This window comes from Hordeum vulgare, chromosome 5H, assembly GCF_904849725.1.
Source record: "Hordeum vulgare subsp. vulgare chromosome 5H, MorexV3_pseudomolecules_assembly, whole genome shotgun sequence".
NCBI lineage: Eukaryota > Viridiplantae > Streptophyta > Magnoliopsida > Poales > Poaceae > Hordeum > Hordeum vulgare.
The window spans coordinates 500187610-500209939 of NC_058522.1; the positions used below are offsets into that span (position 1 = coordinate 500187610).

General features: G+C 45.0%; 1 protein-coding gene across 1 annotated transcript; it reads left to right on the top strand.

Annotated features, from left to right (window-relative positions):
- The first annotated feature begins 5430 nt into the window (after positions 1-5430).
- LOC123400078 (probable inactive purple acid phosphatase 29) lies at positions 5431-17105 on the top strand. Its single transcript, XM_045094478.1, has 4 exons — positions 5431-5741; positions 15588-15979; positions 16324-16787; positions 16852-17105. The coding sequence occupies exons 1-3, from the start codon at positions 5453-5455 to the stop codon at positions 16777-16779; spliced, it is 1137 nt and encodes a 378-aa protein (XP_044950413.1). The 5' UTR covers positions 5431-5452; the 3' UTR covers positions 16780-16787; positions 16852-17105.
- Positions 17106-22330: the final 5225 nt, after the last annotated feature.

Here is a 22330-nt window from a genome sequence, read left to right on the forward strand (position 1 = left end):
ACAATTTTCTGGCTCCGTTGCCGAGGAGGCATCAAGTCAGGAATAGTTGTCCGTCAGCAACGAGCTCGCCTGTCGGAGAGTATTTTCGTTGAGTAGGTGGGGGCCGGCTAGGCAGCGTAGGGGCACCACTGGTGCAGGGTGGGGGCACAGGTGGACGGGGAACAGAGAGGAACGACATGGCTCGCGGGATAATGGTGTACGAGGGCGGGGGAAGAAATGGGCCAGAGCAGGAGGCTGAAAATGAGTCATTCTTGCAAAAGTAAGCTAAAGTGTCAGTAGGTTATTAGTCCTCGCGCCAATGATGTGGCCAACGCCACCAATGTTTGGTGTTATTTTAGGGATGCTCTAATTAACAAATGGCATGTGAAAATGCATATTGCATAAAATGTGTGGATCAAAGTATATAACATTATGATTTAGGAGGTACACACAAATGAAGTACACTAATGTGTGAAGTATTACACAATGAAAAGTACACAAAAGTACACGAATCAAGTACGATGTCGTTTGACAATCCTCTCAACTATGGTTTAGGTATTTTTAATCTTGCTTGAATACTTCTGGCCCTTGCTATGACTCTTTCGTAAGAAGGGACAACCTGTATTAGGCAACGTAGTTCTGATCCTTTTGGTGGTGTAATTTTCATCGTTATCATAGTTCTCCTCTTCTTTTGGGTCTATGCCAAACTGATCATAGTCATCCTCGTTGGCCACTCTGTCCATCCCGACAATGCTCCTCTTGGATCTCCTGACGACAACATGACTCAGATTTGTTTGGTCAGTTATGTAGAAGCATTGTGACACGTCCTCAGCGAATACCCAAGGCACATATTTGACGGTAATTACTTTCACACCCTCTGCACTAGTTGGTTGTGCTTCGGGCGGATACATGGTAACGACACCATGTCCTTCCTTCTTGAACTTTTTCGCCCATATGACCCGGAATAGTAGCACCATGTGATCTTCGGCATACTCAAGTTCCCATATCTCTTCGATCCTTTCATAGTATTGATGTCTACTACACAATTTTATTGTTGTAGACTCTGTTGGGCCTCCAAGCACAGAGGTCTGTAGGACACTAGTGACGACCGACAAGTATAGGGGATCAATCGTGGTCCTTTCGATAAGTAAGAGTGTCAACCCAACGAGGAGCAGAAGGAAGGGATAAGAAGTTTTCATCAAGGTATTCTCTGGATGAATTTCAGAGGTAGGATCATCAAGTTCATGTGGCATATCAGGACGAGCAACACGTACTGGTGTAACAAGCTGATTCAAAATAGTAGGTGAATCAAAAGCAGAGTTAGATGGCAGTTCCTTACCGCCTCTCGTGCGAGAGGGGATGATCTTAGTTCAAGTATCTTTCAGATTCTTCATAGTACCAGTTGGATATCCTCAAGTTAACAGAATAAATATAACTATGGTCCCCAACAACAGCACCAGAAAAAGGTCTTTATAACCCACAAGTATAGGGGATCGTGAGAGTCTTCACGGTAGTATTTCACCCTAATTTATTGATTCGACACAAGGGAAGCCAAAGAATATTCGTAGGCCTTGATAGTTGAGTTGTCAATTCAATCGCACCTGGGATAGCTCTCTTCAATAAAGGTTTAGTAGCACGACAAATGATAGTAGTAGCAATAACATTGATAGCAGCAATTTTGGTAACAGTAGCAACTGAGTAGCGAGTGTGATAGTAACATCAAAAGTAGTAACTTAGCAAGATTCAGTATTTATGAAGCATAGGCACATGGATCAGCGATGAAAAGATATGGATGACATCAATCATGTAACAGTTACACACTAGAGTGACACAGAACTACCTCTAATTCATCAATATAATGTAGGCATGTATTCCGTATATATTCATACGTGCTTGAGATAAGAACTTGCATGACATCTTTTGTCCTACCCTCCCGTAGCAGCGGGGTCCTATTGATATCTTAGAGATATTAAGGCCTCCTTTTAATAGAGAACTAGAATAAATCATTAACACATAGTGAATACATGAACTCCTCAAATTACGGCAATCATCGGAAAGAATCCCAATTATTGTCACCTTGGCGTATGCGGACCAAGACACGTAATATGTACATACAACTTGCAACATAGGATCAAAATACTTTTCATATTCTAAGAGAACATAGTAAGCTTAGGTCTGAAATCATAGCACTCGGGCCCTAGTGACAAGCATTAAGCATAGCAAAGTCATAGCAACATCAATCTCAGAACATAGTGGTCACTAGGGATCAAGCCCTATCAAACTTAACTCGATTACATGATCAATCTCATCCAAACCTCATCACCATCCAGCGAGCCTACTAAGGAATTAATCACACCCGATGGTGAGCATCATGAAATTGTTGATGGAGAAGGGTTGATGATGACGACGGAGACGAATCCCCCTCTTCAGAGCCCAAAATAGACATGAGATGAGCCCTCCCGAGGAAGAACGGGAGGTAGCAGCGGCTCTGTCTTGTAAAACACGATGAAATCTTCTCTCTGCTTTTTCTCCAAAAGTGTGAATTTATAGGGCTGAAATTAGGGTCGGAGGAGCCACGTGGGGCCCACAAGCCATGAGGGCGTGCTCAAGGGGGGTGGGCGAGCCCTATTAGCTTGTGGCCCACAAGTAGCCCCCTTCCGGTGGATCTTTGCTCCAAAATTCATTATATATTCCAGAAATAATTCACAAAAAGTTTCTTCAAAACTCCACACATGAAGGCCCAACGACGTCTACAAAAATAAATTACGTAGTAGACATGACGCCATCATCATCCGGTCGACTTATCTAGAGTGTCTCCGAGAGATAGCAAATAGAAGAGTGAATCTTCTCCACAGTGATGCCTTCAGAAAGGGGACGGCATAGAAGAGTGTTGCTATCGCCGACCTTGACAACTAGTCGAGAAGAAAGTTTTCGTCCGGATCTGCTTGAAGAACCTCCATATAGCAACGTGTGCATGGACCGCCACCGATCTCTGTTGTCGCGAAACGTGCAGGCTGCACCCGCCAGATCAGATATCTGACGGGATGCCATAACGCTCATCCAAAGTTTGAGTGTATGTCGTAGACCTATCCATCAGGCCCTCTATATCGCCCATGTTATGTATATCATAATTGTGCAAAGTTTAAGTGTATGCGTACTGTGTTTATTATTTTTGTATTCCTTAGAGCAACTCCAACGGGACGACCTATTTCGTCTGCTGCCGTCCGTTTGGATCCGCGCGGACAAATGTGATGGACCAACGCGTTGACCCATTGCCAAAACGTGTCTGCTTCGCATCCCCGCCGACCCATTTCCGTCCCAAATCTCTCGGTGTCCTCCCCATCCACACCCGTCGGTCGTCCAACTACCTGCGGTCAACTTAATTAATGATGACCACCCTTCATGGTCCCACGCATCAGCGATTGTGGTCAGCCTTTTTTTAATTCGAGGTTGCAGTGGGATTCAGCCTCATCTACTTCCAGACCCCGTCCTCATATCGCCACCTCTCTGCTCCCTCGTCGGCGACCAAACCCTAGCCAGCAGCCATGGCCGGCTCCGTCCAAAACAAGGGCAAGTCCCCCGTCGTCTACCCCCGCGCGCTTCCCCCGTCGGCGTCTTCCCGTCGGCCTCGCCAACGGGTCAGCGTCCCGGTGCACCAAGCACAGTGAAACTGGGAGCACCGCATCCCGTTGTCGTACCCGGACATGACCCTCCCGCACCACTAGCATCTGGATCTGGACAGGATCCCGGTGCCGGCCGTGTCGCGGTCGACGCGGGCTCACGTGGAGGAGGTGAGTCGCCGACGGAAGAAGCTGACGCCGGAGCAGCGGCAGAACCCTATCAACGCGGTCAACTCTCCCGACTGGGAGGTTTGGTTCGTACTCGAGCATGATGAGCAGCGCCTGCGCGACATGCAGCCAGGCCCTCCGCCGCCCCCGCCCGTCGTTTGCGACGAGGACCAGGAGGCGGAGGCCGCCTACCAGGCGGCGCTGGCAGACGCACTCCGCGAGAACGAGGAGGAAGAGCGGTGCAAGAACGAGGAGGAGGAGGAGGCGTACGAGGCGCAGCTCGCTGAGGCCATCACGTTGTCCGTCGCCGGCGACTACGGCGTGCCCCCTGCGCCGAACACCGAGCCCACGAAGCCGCAGCCGGAGGTCTACCAGTGGCCAGCTGCCTCCGCGACTGGGTCAGCGCCCCGCCCATCCGGTTGGGCGCGAAACTGCTGTAGGAGGCTGCCTACCTCCAGCATTGGAGGGCGCGACGCTTCGCAGAGGAGCGTGCCGATGGCGCGCGACAGATGGAGCTGGAGTGCGAAGCGGAGGAGGAACGGTTGGACAGGGAGGAGTAGGAGCGCGCCCATGTTGTGCTACTGCCACCACCGCCGCCACCAGCACTGCCCGCGCCGGCACAGCCCGCCCCCGACATCAACGTCGTCTGGAACACGGCTTTCCCCTAGGCCGGTCCTGCGCCGACGCTGATCGACCTCACCGGCCCCAACATCGACGACGAGGACGCCTAGGATAACGCGTAGTTTAGTTTTTGTAATGTTCAATTAATGCAATGGTGAAAGTGGACTCTTGCCGGCCTTCGTGACCGGCTTTAATGTTTAATTTATGTTTGTCTTTTTTCAGAAATTTTTGTAAAAAAATAAAAAAATAACGCGTCGTCAAAATCGGCCGGGCCAGCGTTAAGCGCGTGCGCTGACCCAAACGCAAAAGCGGACGTTGATGTTCATCAAACCAATTGAAATAAATAAAAAATGAATAAAAATGCCGTCCGTTTGGGTCGACGGACTGGAGTTGCTCTTATTGATCGAGACTTCTCTTCCATTGCGAATTCGTCCAAGTCTTGCTGGAGACATCTCTACCCCCACCTGCTCTCCATTGCTGGGCATTCGCATGTCGCGTCTGCACTGCACCGGCAAGACGGCAATTACTCAATGTGCAGTGCACACACGCTAAATTATGTTGACCGACCTACTACCTAGCGCCATCCAATGAGGAAGCTTCCCTCCGTCGACCTTCCTCTCGTCACCGCGGGCTCGCCGTCCCCGCACCCCACGCGGTTCTCTTTGATTTTTCTTTTTTCTTTTTTGTCTTTCTAGTTTTTGCCGACTTTGTTTATGTCACTTTATTTATTGTTTTTAGATTTTGATAACATATCATAATTGTCACTCTAAAATTACTGTCTTTGCCATGAAATATCAATTATGATGTATTGTTAAAAATTAAGATTGACGAAAGTAAAATATTAAATTCTAGAGTAGAATAAACAAAATGATCAAAAAATAGAGTGATAAAAACAAAATTGTTCCATTCTCTTTGAGTAGCACGAAGAAAAGAGTGAGCAAAACCACGTCCCCCGCGCCTGGCTAGACCGGCGACCAAGCACGGACCATCCTATAAATACAGAAAGAGCGGACCGGAGGAGAAGTCACCCCCGGGTTTCAACTTTCAACTCCACTCCAGCCAGCATGGCTCGCCTCGGCGTCCTGCGCTTTCTTCCGTCGCAGCCGATGCTCCTCCTCGTCCTCTTCGTCGCGGCGGACGCCGCCGGGAAGGGCGACGGCGGGCTGCGGTTCCGGCGGGAGGACGGCACGTTCAAGGTGCTGCAGGTGGCGGACATGCACTACGCAGACGGGCTGAGCACACCCTGCGAGGACGTGCTGCCCGAGCAGGTCCCCGGCTGCTCCGACCTCAACACCACCGCCTTCCTCTACCGCCTCCTCCGCGCCGAGGAGCCCGACCTCGTCGTCTTCACCGGTACACCAAGCCACGCTAGTCCACCCACCCCTCCTCCTTAATTTATTACTCCAGTAATCGACTCGATGCCACTGCTAGCGTCCTCCCAGTTTCCCATTCAGCAATTTTAGAAATGTTAACACTACGCATGACATCGGTGCAGTTTTAGACAGACGATTGTACTACTAATTATATTTGTGCATTTTAAAACCAAACCAAAAAATCATATTGAAATAAACCAAACCAAAAAAATATTTATGGTTTTTATGGCCTCTTGTACTCCCTTTGTTCCTAAATATATTTTTTTTAAGATTTCACTAGGAAACTACATACGAAGCAAAATGAATAAATCTATATTTTAAAGTATGTCCATATACATCCGTATGTATTTTTTTAGGAAAATCTTTAAAAAAACTTATATTTATAAACAAAGGGAGTATTTGATATGGTATGAAGTTTTCTTAGCGTTTTGAATTTTGGTTTTATTGGTATATACCAAAAAACTAACGGAATCGTAAACCAAAGTAAAAAAACATATTTATATTTCTTTAGCAAACATCCAAGTTAAGCACGTCCATTTTTCTCTTAATGTAGTCATTTTCTATCAAACAAATGCTAAGCACCTCCGTAAACAAAGCAAAGAATGCACGGAAAATCGTGAAGGATGTGTGTGTATATATATATAGGAAAAATAAATTCTACCACCTAGTGGTAGTTACCACCACTAACGGATCCAGCGTATAGGTAAGGTGGGCCGTGGCCCACCCAGAATCTGGAATATTTTATCATTATCTATTAAAAATTAAAGTTGACCAAGCCGTCGCTCGCCCTCCCCAGCTGGCCAGCTCCCCTCCCGTCGGCCGCCTGCTCGCCCGCAGCTCCCGTCATCCCGTGGCCGCCGCGCCCGCAGGCCGCAGCTCCCCTCCTCCCGCCGGTCGCCGCGCCCGCAGCTCCCGTCATCCCGTGGCCGCCGCGCCCGCAGGCCGCAGCTCCCCTCCTCCCGCCGATCGTCGCGCCCGCAGCTCCCGTCATCCCGTGGCCGCCGCGCCCGCAGGCCGCAGCTCCCCTCCTCCCGCCGGTCGCCGCGCCCGCAGCTCCCGTCATCCCGTGGCCGCCGCGCCCGCAGGCCGCAGCTCCCCTCCTCCCGCCGGTCGCCGCGCCCGCAGCTCCCGTCATCCCGTGGCCGCCGCGCCCGCAGGCCGCAGCTCCCCTCCTCCCGCCGGTCGTCGCGCCCGCAGCTCCCCTCCTCCCGCCGGTCGTCGCGCCCGCAGCTCCCCTCCTCCCGCCGGTCGCCGCGCCCGCAGCTCCCCTCCTCCCGCGGTCCCGCCGGTCGCCGCGCCCGCAGCTCCCCTCCTCCCGCCGGTCGCCGCGCCCGCAGCTCCCCTCCTCCCGCCGGTCGCCGCGCCCGCAGCTCCCCTCCTCCCGCCGGTCGCCGCGGTCACCCCTCCCTTCCTCTCAGTCTCAGGCCTCAGTCGGTCGACACAGATCGTCAGATCCCCTCCTCTGTCTGGTAAAGTGGTAAGCACACTGGGAACAGATTTTTTTCTCTGGCTGTAGCATGTAGGATTTCTCATTGCAGCCAGTGTCTGTGAAGATATAATCACACATTCACATTGGATTGGATATAATTGCAGACTTGCAGTTGCAACTTGCAAAGCAGAACATGAAAAGGAAAAGTGCCATTCTGGATCTTTTTAAAAAACATGAAGACAAAGTGAGGAAGATTGCTACTGAACATCACACTGAAGATATTGAAAATGCAGGGTGTCCTAATTCCCCATATCCTATCCATTCGGATACTGAAATCGAAGAGGCAACGCCAAGTCTTCCATCACCTCAACAACCAAGTGCACATGTCTTTTCAGGTGATCCAGCGAAAAGAACTCCTATTTCAGAGTATGATTTTAATGATCAAGATAGTGTTCGGAGAAGATATATTGCAAAAACAGCATGTCGTCCATATGGACATGCTTTTGAAGTCAGGAAAATCTATGGTAAAAACCGACACTTTAGTTTTGTTTGGTTTGAAAAGTATAGTTGGCTAGAATATAGTGTCTCAAAGGAAGCGGCGTATTGCTTTGTGTGTTATTTGTTCAAAGAGAAAACTAATGGGGGCCTAGGTGTGATGCCTTTGTTAAAAATGGTTGGAGAAATTGGAACAAACCTGATGCATTGGACAAGCATGTAGGTGGTATTGGTAGCATTCACAACCAAGCTCAAGAGAAGTATAATTCATTTGTGACACCTCAAACGGCAATTGATAATATCATTGTGAGGATGTCTAAAGAGGATATGCGTCTTTACAAGGCTAGGCTAACCTATTCACTTAGATGCTTGAGGTTTCTTTTGAACCAAGGATTGGCATTTCGTGGACATGATGAGAGTGAAGAATCTGGAAACTGCATATTGACTAGTCCAACGATACAAAAACAGATTATTCAATGTTGTGTTGTACTAACTACAAAACAAATTATTGAAGATCTTGGTGATGAGCACTATGCAATCCTAGCTGATGAGTCTAGTGATGCATCTCACAAAGAGAAATTTGCTATTTGCATACGTTATGTTGATAAAGTTGGAAAGGGGTGTGAGAGATTTCTTGGTGTTGTTCATGTTGCCAACACAACTTCCTTGTCACTTAAAGCTGCAATTGAATCTTTGCTTATTAATCATCATTTGTCTCTTACTCAAATCCGTGGGCAAGGATATGATGGGGCTAGCAATATGAAAGGGGAGATAAAAGGGTTGAAAACTTTGATCATGAATGAGTCACCCTCTGCTTATTACATTCATTGCTTTGCACATCAACTTCAATTGGTTCTTATTGCTGTGGCAAAGGGAAATGAACCATGTAAATGGTTTTTTGATCATGTTTCTTACTTGCTCAATATTGTTGGAGTTTCTTGCAAGCGCCATGACATGCTTCGAGATGTTAGAGCTCAAAAGGTTTTGGAAGCACTTGAAATGGGTGAAATTGAAAGTGAAAGTGGTTTAAATCAAGAGATGGGATTACCTAGACCCGGTGATACTCGATGGGGTTCTCATTTTCGAACCATTTTGCACATTGTTACCATGTATCCCACAATACTAGAAGTACTTGATGCTATTGGAAAAGATCCTTCACAAAGGGGTGAGTGGACAAGAATACGTGCAGTGACTTTTGCCTTGGAATCATATGACTTTGTTTTCAATCTTCATGTGATGCTTGTTATTCTTGGCCACACTAATGAGTTATCTCAGTCATTGCAAAAGAGGGATCAAGATATTGTCAATGCAATGGCACTTGTTAGTTTGGCAAAGAATAAAATGCGGCATATGAGGTCTCATGGTTGGGAAGAATTTCTTGCAAAGGTAACATTGTTTTGCAACAAACATGGCATTCAAGTTCCTACACCGGAGGATAGTTATGTGCCTCATGGAAGATCACCTCGGTATTATGAAGTGCAAACAAATGATGATCGTTATAGAAGAGAAGTATATCTTGGTATCCTTGATCAAATCATTCTAGAGCTTGACAATAGGTTTGACGAGGTTAATATGGAGTTGTTGATTTGCATGTCTGCTTTGAACCCCGTCAATTCATTTGCTTCTTATGATGCACTCAAGGTAATGAAACTTGCTGAATTCTACCCTCAGGACATATCAAGCATGGATTTGGTAAGGCTAGAATTCCAACTTGCTACTTTTATTGATGATATGAGACAAGATGCTAGGTTCAGATCTATGCATACTATTGGTGAACTGTCTGTTATGCTTGTTTGTACAAACAAACATGTTCTCTATGATTTGGTCTACATGCTTATCAAATTGGTATTGATCTTACCGGTCGCCACAACGAGTGTTGAAAGAGTATTCTCGGCAATGAATCTAGTGAAAAATAAGTTGAGAAATAGTATGAGTGATGATCTCCTGAATGATTGCTTAGTGACATTCATTGAACGAGATGTGTTCTTGAAAGTAAGCGAGGATGACATTGTTGAAGCTTTCATGGCAAAGGAACGTCGTAGAGTTACTTAGTGTAGTAGTTTGCTACATATTTGTATCCATGTAAGACTTTGTATTTGCAACGTTGCAAATTTGCTACATGTGGGAACTATAGTGTTGTCTGACTTTTGAGCTATATGTATTATATTGTTGCCAACTTTTGTGTGACACTTGGATTAGGTAGGAAAATAAATTTAGGTGTGCACACCCTCCATTTCATTCCTGGCTCCGCCACTGGTTACCACCTAAGAATCCACCGTTGATCTGTCGTGCACGGATGGAGCGTAACCTTTATACTAGATCGTCTCGAGAACTTAACGGGCTAAATGAGGTTCCACCCGATCCAATTAGAATTGATTGTCTCGTCATGAGCTTATCCCTTTTTCTGAATCCATGCTACCTCATCCTTATCCGGCTACTAACGAACATAGCCGGTCTCTCTACGTGAAAATAGCTTTTATCTGTATCTTTTAGTTACCAATAACAAACAAGCTGATCTCTCTTTTCTCTATCGAATTGTTTAATCTCTTCGGAGTTTCTTTCGTCACCGGTTGATGGCGGCCGGCGTCGTGCCTAGTAATTTTCTGCCGTCGGTGAGATAGCAAAATAACGGTTGAACCACATTGTATATGAATAGCGCAACGCTTATGACATCGTTCGACGTTACAGAATGACCATGCACGTAGATCAGTGAAGGCAACGGCGACGGCCGCGAGGTATAGCTACAATTGAATTTCTCATAGTAAACGGGAATCTCATGAGAACACTGTCACATGCATGGATGGCAAACTGCATGATGTATGGATGCAACACGTTCATGTATACGTAAAAGATTTTGCCATCTCGTACTTCATACAAGCACCATCTAAAAGTAAATATACTCTTGTGTATATTCGCAGTAAACTGTTTGAATTTAAGTAGTATGTAAATATTTATTGTTCCATATATTCCGATTTTTTAAATACCTCCAATGAATTAGGTTTGCCGGCCGGGCGCCGCGTATACGTACACTCGTTTCTGTATACACCATAATGACATACTACATATTTGCTTACATAAATGGTATATACTCCATAATAGCTGTACAAGTACACACTACACACTATAGTTTCTATATACTTCATATTTTCTGCATTTTATCCTATCAAGCTGCACACAACACTCTTATATCATATACTCCTTACTCCATACTACATAATCTTTCACAAATACAATATACTCCTTACTCCATACTACATACCTTTTCTCAAATACAATATACTCCTTACTCCATATATACTACATACTTTTTCTGAAATACAACATACACCATACTCCTTATATCATACTATTTTCTTCAAAGAATTGTCAACAACTATTTTGTTTATATAAAATATTTTTACATTGATTATAATCAATGTAAAAATACAACATACACCATACTCCTTATATCATACTCCAAAGTCCTTCAACAACTATTTTGTTGGCCGACCATGGAAACGAAATACGCATGTTTTACAAAGAATTGTCAAGTTATTAGTTAAAGGGATTCATGAAGAGATGAGTATATTCATCTAATCTCAGGAGTATATATTAATCTAAAAAGGAGTATATCACAAAAAAGGAAGTTGAAGGACTTTGGAGTATAGGAAAAGCAATACAAATCCCCCCTAGTTCATACAGTATGTGTAGTATATCACTTCACGCAAAAAAGAATATGTAGTATATCACTGAACAATGTTTCTAGAAAGGTAGTATGGAGTATATATGAACTAAGGTAGTATGGACTTCATCTAGTATGTAGTACATCAGAGAACAATTTTTTGTAGAAAGGTAGCATATAACTGAAATGGAGTATGAAGTATCTTTTTTAATAGTACGAAGTATATTTCTAGAAAGGTAGTATGCAGTATACAAACAAGAGTGGTATGGAGTATGTGGACAAAAAAATAGAGTTTTTTTCTGGTTGCAAAAATATAAAATTACAGAATTAACATAGTATTTTATCATTCATGTATACACATCATGTATATGCATATACCTCACTTGAAGTATTTTTTTTTCGGAGTCACCTTGAAGTATGTTGTATGTAAACCGTCCTAAAAAAATACTCCGAGCACCACGCTAGTGACCAAGCAGGCAACAATGAATGATAACGGAGTCCAATAATTATTTTTTTGAGCCACGTTGTATCTATATATACAGTCCTGGCCGCCGGCCTGTTGATATACACATATCAAAAATGAACTAGTTTTACTAAGGAAAAGCCATGGATATCTAGCTTCATACTCGTGAAAAGTATGCATCAATGAATGTCTTGTAGCAATTGCTGCCAGGATTATGGGGTAGAAGATGTATGTATATGGTGTTGATTAGGGCGGCGTGATCTTTTCTTGCACACTCGACCGCAGCGGCGGATTTCGCAGGTTGGTTCCTCAGCAAAGAGTTGATGCGGCGTGTTGTGCTACAGGTGCGGAGCCAACACCATAATCGGGAGGTCCAGCCAACACCTAATCGGGTTCAAAATTAATTAGTTCCATCCGTTTAAGAATGCACGAATCTAAAAGAATCTAACGGCAAAAGAGGTGAAGGTAACTACCACCTAGTGGTAGAACGTATTTTCCATATATATATATATATATATATATATATATATATATATATATATATATATATATATATATATATATATATATATATATATATAGACACACACACACACTAGCAAACGTGTCCGTACGTTGCAACAGGAAGTATAAAGTTTTATCTAAGCCGCTATCGTTTTGGTTTAATTTTAATTTTGACTCGTCATATTAATGGCAAGCACCTACGATCACACTGAGGCAACACCTTTATGGCGCCGTTTGACACTAAGGAGGTTGCGTCTATAAATTAAGTATGTTCAAGAAAGCCCACATGTATCACCATAACATGCAACGGATGGAACTCAAATTAAGATTATACTTATTAGTTCCACTATGAACGTTCATGTACTTCTGATGTTCATGAATTTGATAAGTGTACATACATCCTATAATTTTTTTTGTATCCATTATAAAAAAGAGTGTAGTTCGATGGTAAGTATGTGCGTGCATTTTGTAAAGAAAAGGTACGTACATAAAGTCTTATCTCATGAAACATGTACGAAGGAAGAATCTAGTGTAATTACAACATGCCCAAGGATTATAACTTTCCTAATTATTAACGTTTAATTTACATTTTCAATATGGACCTGCATCGGTATGAAATAAAGATGGATCATGCGTCATTGATTAACATTGCATCCTAAACAGTGTTTTTAAATATTTAACATGTAAGATAACATTATAATCAAATTCTACATATCTTTTTAATCAAATTCCATATATAACATGTTAAAATCAGAGTTATGGTTTAAAATATATGGTTATTTGAAAGAAATATATTTATTTTTAATAGCCAGCAGGGTGATTACCGTAAATATCATGGGTGTTTATATAAAACTGCAAAAAAGGATTCGCTATGACTTACACCTATACCGCTGGTTAATTAGCATAAAATCCACGGGGTTTTGTGTAGTCTCAAAAAAATGGTTTCTTCTGACTTAACTATGGATGGCGGTTAATTATCAGAAAAGACAAGGGGTTTTCTATAAAAAAGAAGCGGCAGAGGACCAGAATGAGTTGTTACTTTATTATTAGGTAAAGATTGTTTGTATAAAAAAGTATGTGTTTTCAGTTATAAATCTGTAAAATACTGTTATGTCATTTTCAAATTCATATCTACTTTGATTATTACGGTATATACTGAAACCATATAAAAATAATTTGGGATATACAAAACTGAAATGTATTTAATTTCATACAATATTTATCGAGATATCAATAATGTACAGACCAAAAAGGCGTATAAACCCGGCCATATAAACTGAATGCACAGAGCTACTACTAATGCTAGACAGATTGGTCCATAGAAATAGTGAAAGAAGCTTGGTGCAAAATGCATTGATTGTAGTAGTGTTAGAAAAGTTTGGGTGAAAGTGCATTTGCAACGATAACAATTGTTGTCACCCACAATGCATTTGGCGGACCTCGTTCCCGTGTCGCTCCTGCGGGCGGTCTCGGAGCAAACCCTAGCCGGCGTTGCTCATGCGGGAGGCCTCGGAGGAACCCTAGCCGCCGCCAGCAACACCCCCCGCCGCTCCCTCCATCCCTTAGACTGCGCGGCGCGGGCTGCTTCACTCCAATAGGTGCTCGGCCGGGTGCGCGCGCTCGCGCGGGTGCTCGTTCTTGAGGCGGCGCAGCGAGGCAGCACTGACGGGGCAGCTTTGGAGCGCGTGGTGAAGGGAGGGCACTTCTATTTCATGTTCGGCGGCAGGCAGCGGCAATCCGGTGGCTAGGGGCGCGAATCCGGTGGGTGGCTCCTCCGACGACGTCTCCAGGAGTGATGTGGCACGGATCCGATGGCTAGGGGCTCAAATCCGATGGATGGTGGCTCTAGGCGCGATGAGTGGATTCGGTGTCCTGGGACCCGCACGTGTGGTGGCGTGTGGGGCTCCCTGCCTTGGTTCTCAGTTCTTCCCAGCCTCGGTGTCGTTGGGTAGCATACCCCCGTCCTCTGCTCGTTGGCTTCTTCTGGCCTGCCTCGGTGAGCCACGAGCTATGATGCAGTGGTGTTGCTCGACTTCGTCGGCGATGAGGTTTCGGTGCTCTGTTATGTCTCGCCAAGGCTGGCATGTTGCGATGGTGCTGCTCAAATTGCGGCTCAGCAGGGGCAATGAGTGCAATGGTTCGTGGTGGCTCTTCGAAGGTGATGGAACGGTGTCCTCGTAGAGGTGTTGTGCGTGAGGTTGCGAGCGTGTCGAATGCTCCTGGAGAAAGCTTCTCGGGATCTGGCCGCCCAGCGGCGGCGGCATCCGTGGGCACTGTTTCACCTCCTTGGAGGCATCGTCGTGGAACGTCGTGACTGCTATCCTCGGTTCTTGCTCTTCGGGTGAAAACCTAAGACCCGATCAGGTCGGACGGCGTCGACATCGTCTCTTCCCCCTTGGGTGCGTCACCTTGAAGAGCATTGATTGTGCATGTTCCATGGGCTGGCACTCACAACATTGTAGTCGGTTGGTGTTTGTATGGTGATGTGGATATTGTGCGGCTTCTTGTGTGCCAACGATGACGGCTTTGGGCGGAGCTGGCTTAGTGATGGGTCTTGGTAGTCGGTCTCTTTCGGCGTGTTCGAGTGGTCGTTGTGCTTCGCTTTGTCTTCCTGGAGTCGGAGCTGCTGAGGAGGGTCCCTTGCGGTGACGATGACACAATACGGGTGGACAATTCTGGTGCAGGCTCGGCTCAAGCCCAAAGCTTTTCTCCTGCAATGCTCGTCGACAGAATCGAAGCTATCTGGTCACCGGCGCGTGTGGCTGACTGTTTGGCATCGGCCAGCGCAGGCTTCAGCGTTTGTTTGCGGTGAGGGCTTCTTCGGTGCTCGTCGATGGTGGAGTCAGAGTCGTCCTCGCGGAGATGTGATGACGATGATGTCGGGCTACAGCGACGACGCTTTTCTCTTCAACGGCGTGTGTGTGTTCTTGCTTGGGTTGCCAAGTCTCCCTGTGTGCCATGTTTTTTGCGAGCATTTGACGGTTTTACGTTCGGTTTTCCGTTAATTAACTTCGACCTTTCTTAATGAATCGGGCCCTAAGGGATGCACTTCAAAAAAGACAATGCATTTGGTGTAACTATGATTGATATAGAGAATTTCATCACCACAAAGTTTATTTTTCTACGAAAAAGGGGAGACCCCGTCCTTGACGTGGGTTGATGCCCGCAACCATCTGAAGGATCCAGTGTTACAAAAAACTAAAAAAACTAAAAAGAGTGGGTTGCGCAACCAAAAGCAAATAACTTTACATTATCCACAATGTTTCTTTGGCAGGTGATAACATTTTTGGCAATGATTCATCTGATTCGGCCAAGTCGATGGATGCAGCAATTGCTCCGGCCATTGCCATGAAACTTCCATGGGCAGCTGTACTCGGTAACCATGACCAAGAGGGTACACTGTCGCGAGAGGGTGTGATGCGCCACCTTGTAGGCATGAAGGGCACCCTTGCACGCTTCAATCCACAAGGAGTAGAAATAGATGGCTTCGGAAACTATAATCTGGAGGTTGCTGGGGTTGAAGGAACACTGTTGGCTAACAAATCAGTGCTCAACCTGTATTTTCTTGACAGTGGTGACTATTCTACTGTGCCATCGATCCATGGCTATGGTTGGATCAAGGCTTCACAGGAAGCTTGGTTCAAGCAAATATCTTCAAGTCTCCAGGTGAATAAGTTTGTGATTTATTACCATCTTGGTGTTATACTCCTTGCACTTATTTTCTATTGGTGAATAAGCCTGGTTGGACCATCGTGACTCTGCAAAATGTTGTCAATAATTATTGTTGGCAAGAAATTTATGCTATTTCAAAATGGATGATAGATTTGTTCATTGGCACTGTATGTTGTTCCAAATACAATTGGTTTCAAAATGTTTTGCGGGTTAAGTAAAATATAAAGAAATAAAAGAAAGTGATGATAGTAGTTCAAGTCCGGCGAGCCAATTTTATTGGTGCTATGTACATTTTTTATGTTACAAATTATAATAACAAAAGTTCATATGTAATGCAGAAACACTATACAAGTGAACAACCCAGACAGAAGGAGCCAGCACCTGGTCTTGCTTACTTTCACATTCCCTTGCCGGAATTCAACAACTTTACAGCATCCAATTTCACAGGAGTAAAGCAGGAGAAGGGTATCAGCTCACCATCAATCAACTCCGGCTTCTTTAACACCATGGTGGAAGCTGGAGATGTGAAGGCTGCCTTTGTAGGACATGATCACTTAAATGACTTCTGTGGGAAGCTCACTGGTATTCAGCTTTGCTACGCCGGTGGGTTCGGTTACCATGCGTATGGGAAGGCAGGGTGGTCGAGAAGAGCAAGGGTGGTGTCTATGCAACTTGAGAAGGCAGTGAGCGGCGAGTGGCAAGGAGTGAAGTCTATTAACACATGGAAGAGGCTTGATGATCAACATCTCACCAGAATTGACTCCGAGGTCCTATGGAACAGAAGCTATAATTAATTGTGGAGGTACTCAACTATGCATGAGCACGACGCTTCTATTTTTAGCTTGTATAACAGACATATATCAAAGGCTTGCCGGTTGACGGGGAGGCACAAGAAGGACAATGATGGAAGCTGAGTTTAGGAGGGGAATCAACCTCTACACACCATGTCTGTTGTTGATGCTCAGCTTATCTCAAAGAGTTCGTAACTACATAAATGAACACATATAGCACACCACATGTATATGCAAGTTTTCATTGTTATTATTTTTCATATCAAGAAAAAAGTGAACCATGAATGTATTTAATGTAATTCAGTATAGATGGCACTCTTTGCAATTGAGTTCAGATGTCAAATGGAAATGAGAATACCAATGGCAATGCAGCCTTTATTTTTTTCTCATAAGTTTATCACTTCCAAGGTGTTTGAAATGTTGAGTAGAAGCAAGATAATCCACATATTATTTGTGACATGTTACAGATGTTGCTAGCATGTTAGATGTACACATACACAAGATATTACTCCTCTTTCTATCTAGGCTTTACATGCATGTTACATTTAACAAGACAATTAAAGGGTACATAATAGTGTTAAGATATACCTAGCAACCAACTATCCCAAATGACCGATCTGATAGGAGGAGATAGAATATGTCTAATACTCCACATCCGATCTGGACATGGAATGATCAACACCTCCCCCACGCCCGACATGGGTGTGGATAAATGATTAGTGGAAATGTGAGGACTCAGACTTGAACCCAAGACCTCAGCTCTAGTACCATCTTAAGGTATACATATCAATCAACTATCCCAAAAGACTGATATGTTAGGAAGAAGAGATCTAATATATATATATCAACTAGTAGGTTAGTTTCTTAGAACTATTGAAGGTTAATTTGTTAAATCCATCAATAACATATGTTTCTTCCTCATCATCCAATCATGGGAAACAGAATATCCAAAGTTTCAAAAATAATTGTTGGTCACAGTGGTCTCCATCTCCTGATCATACAAGAGTTCATGCCGTGCACCTGCAAATCTAGACAAGTGCATCTTGCAAAGTGAATATCACTACGAAACTTCCATGAAGTCTTAAGTCAAGCAGCCGAATGGAAGTCGCACTATTAATTAGCATAATTTTTACAGCAAAAGTTGCAACCATGACTATTTGGCAATAGGGTAGTCGAAAAACAAGTGCATGATAGTTTCTGATTCCACCACATATAATACATGAAGTGTCATCTACCTGTTGTCTCTAACTTAGATTGTCTCTGGTAAGAAGTTTGTAAAGGCTTGACTTCAAAGGAACAAATGAACCTTAGGGGAACTAGAACAAGCACAAAAACCTAGTGCACACCTCTGAAATATATCATGGCATATAAAGATTGCACATCATAAACTCCATATGAATTCAGTTTAAAAGTCAAAGAATCATCTAACACAATTGGTGAAAGCCGCCAATGCCTCCATCTATTGATAAGACATTGTGTAAAATTCCTCCTGAAGATACCCTTCAGCTAAGAGCCATCCCAAACATCATAGCATGTTTTCCTTTGTTCATTACAAATTACATCTATGTCTAAGTGCTACTTTGTAGATGTGTTGGGTTTTTTCTCAAAGAGGAAGTGATGGGGTAATAGAGTAGCAAAAAATATTCCCTTAATTGAGAACCAAGTTTATCGAACCAATATGAGCCTTTTTAGCCGCTTCAAGGATGAGCTTCAAGTTGCGAATCCAGTCCGCATAGTTGCTACCATCATCTTTCAGCTTGTTTTTCTCTAGGAATGCGTTGAAATTGAGGTTGACGTTGGTCATCTACAATATTTATAAAGACAAACCTTTTAGACTAAGTTCATGACAATTAAGTTCATTTAATCAAATTAAGTATGAACTCCCACTTAAATCGACATCCCTTTAGTCATCTAAGTGATACATGATCCATGTTGACTAACCCGTGTCCGATCATCACGTGAGACGGACTAGTCACCATGGTGAGCAACTTCATGCTGATCGTATTCAACCATACAACTCATGTTCGACCTTTCGGTCTCTTGTATTTGAGGTCATGTCTGTACATGCTAAGCTCCTCGAGTCAACCTAGGTGTTTCGGTGTGTAAATCTGGCTTACACCCGTTGTATGCGAACGTTAGAATCTATCACACCCGATCATCACATGGTGCTTCGAGACAACGAACCTTCACAACGGTGCACACTTAGGGGAATACGTTCTCGAAATTTTAAGAGGGGTCATCTTATTATGCTACCGTCGTTCTAAGCAATAAGATGAAAAACATGATAAACATCACAATGCAATCATATAGTGACATGATATGGCCATTATCATCTTTGCCCTTTCGATCTCCAACTTCAGGCATCGCATGATCATCATCGTCACCGGCGTGACACCATGATCTCCATCATCATGATCTCCATCATCGTATCTCCGTGAAGTCGTCACGCCAACTACTACTATCACTACTACTATAGCTAACCGTTAGCAATGAAGTAAAAGTAGTAAGCACATGGCGTTGCATCTCATACAATAAATTAAGACAACTCCTATGGCTCCTGTCGGTTGTCATACTCATCTACATGCAAGTCGTGAAACCTATTACAATAACATGATCATCTCATACATCATACATGCAACATCACAACTTTGGCCATATCACATCACATGTCAAACCCTGCAAAAACAAGTTAGACGTCCTCTAATTGTTGTTGCAAGTTTTACGTGGCTGATTTGGGTTTCTAGCAAGAACGCCTTCTTACCTACGTGATAGCCACAACGATGATATGCCAAAGCTATTAACCCTTCATAAGTACCCTTTTCATCAAATCCAATCCGACTAGAGTAGGAGAGACAGACACCCGCTAGCCACCTTTATGCACGGTGTGCATGTTTGTCGGTGGAACCAGTCTCACGTAAGCGTACGTGTAAAGTCGGTCCGGGCCGCTTCATCCCACAATACCGCCGGAAAAGAATAAGACTAGTAGCGGCAAGCAAATTGACAAATCATCGCCCACAACTTTTGTGTTCTACTCGTGCATAGAATCTACGCATAGAAAACATGGCTCTGATACCACTGTTGGGTAACGTAGCATAAATTAAAAAAATTCTTACGCATATTCAGATCTTCCTATGGAGAGACCAGCAACGAGAGAGGGGTAAGAGCATCTTCATACCTTTGAAGATCGCTAAGCGGAAGCGTTGCTAGAACGCGGTTGACGGAGTCGTACTCGTAGCGATTCCGATCTAGTGCCGAACCACGGCACCTCCGCGTTCAACACACGTGCAGCCCGGTGACGTCTCCCGCACCTTGATCCAGCAAGGAGGAGGGAGAGGTTGGTGAAGAACTCCAGCAGCACGACGGCGTGGTGTCGATGGAGAGACGAGGTCTCCCGGCAGGGCTTCGCCAAGCACCGGCAGAGAGGAGGAGGAAGAAGGGCAGGGCTGCGCCGAGAGAGAGGCAAAAGTCTGATCTCCAATGGCCAAAAGTGCCCACTATATATAGGGGAAGGGAGGGGCTGCGCCCCCTTGAGGGTTTCCCTCTCCTGGGGGGGCGGCAGCCCTAGATGGGGGCTGGTGCGGCGGCCAAGGGGGGGGAGGAGGGGTGTGGCGCACCCCTGGTGGGCCTTAGGCCCACCTGGCTTAGGGTTTGCTCCCCCCCCCTTTTCTCTCCCCCACGCATTGGGCTGAGTGGGGAGGCGCACCAGCCCACCTAGGGGCTGGTTCCCTTCCCCACTTGGCCCACCTTACCTCCCGGGGTCGTTGTCCCCCTTCGGTGGACCCCCGGGGCCACCTCCGGTGGTTCCGGTGATGCCCGAAACACTTCCGGTATCCGAAACCATCCGTCCTATATACTAATCTTTACCTCCGGACCATTCCAGAGCTCCTCGTGACATCCGGGATCTCATCCGGGGCTCTGAACAACTTTCGGTAACCTCGTATAACAATTCCCTATAACCCTAGCGTCATCGAACCTTAAGTGTGTAGACCCTACGGGTTCGGGAGATAGGCAGACATGACCGAGACACCTCTCTGGCCAATAACCATCAGCGGGGTCTGGATACCATGGTGGCTCCCACTTGCTCCACGATGATCTCATCGGATGAACCACGATGTCAAGGATTCAATCAATCCCGTATACGATTCCCTTTGTTTGTCGGTATAGAACTTGCCCCGGTAAGTCTCTTTACTCGTTCCGTAGCACGTCATCGTGTGACTAACTCCTTAGTCACATTGAGCTCATGATGATGTTCTACCGAGTGGGCCCAGAGATACCTCTCCGTCACACGGAGTGACAAATCCCGATCTTGATTCGTACCAACCCAATAGACACGTTCAGAGATACCCGTAGTGCACCTTTATAGTCACCCAGTTACGTTGTGATGTTTGATACACCCAAAGCTCTCCTACGGCATCCGGGAGTTGCACAATCTCACGGTCGAAGGAAAAGACACTTGACATTAGAAAAGCTTTAGCATACGAACAATACGATCTAGTGCTATGCTTAGGATTGGGTCTTGTCCATCACATCATTCTCCCAATGATGTGATCCCGTTATCAATGACATCTAATGCCCATGATCAGGAAACCATGATCATCTATTGACTAACCAGCTAGCCCACTAGAGGCTTGCTAGGGACACATTGTGATCTATTTATTCACACATGTATTACTGTTTCCTGTTAATACAATTATAGCATGAACAATAGACGATTATCATGAACAAGGAAATATGATAATAACCATTTTATTATTGCCTCTAGGGCATATTTCCAACAGTCTCCCACTTGCACTAGAGTCAATAATCTAGTTACATTGTGACGTATCGAACACCCATAGCGTTATGGTGTTGATCATGTTTTGCTCGTGGAAGTGGTTTAGTCAACGGGTCTGCAATATTCAGATCCGTGTGTACTTTACAAATATCTATCACTCCACTCTGGACATGGTCCTGGATGGAGTTGTAGCGGAGTTTGATGTGCTTCGTCTTCCGGTGAAACCTGGGCTCCTTGGCTATTGCAATGGCTCCAGTGTTATCACAGAAGAGTGTCATTGGACCCGACGCGCTTGGAACCACTCCAAGGTCGGTGATGAGCTCCTTCATCCAAATTCCTTCATGAGCTGCTTCTGAAGCAGCTATGTACTCCGCTTCACATGTAGATGCTGCCACGACTTCCTGCTTGCTGCTGCACCAGCTCACTGCCCCACCATTCAACACATATACGTATCCGGTCTGTGACTTAGAGTCATCCGGATCTGTGTCGAAGCTAGCGTCAACGTAACCCTTTACGACGAGCTCTTCGTCACCTCCATAAACGAGAAACATTTCCTTAGTCCTTTTCAGGTACTTAAGGATATTCTTGACCGTTGTCCAGTGTTCCATACCTGGATCACTTTGGTACCTCCCTACCAAACTTATGGCAAGGTTTATATCAGGTCTGGTACACAGCATGGCATACATTAGAGAGCCCATGGCTGAAGCGTAGGGGACATAACTCGTCTTCTCTCTATCTGCTGCCGTGGTCGGCGACTGAGTCTTACTCAATCTCATACCT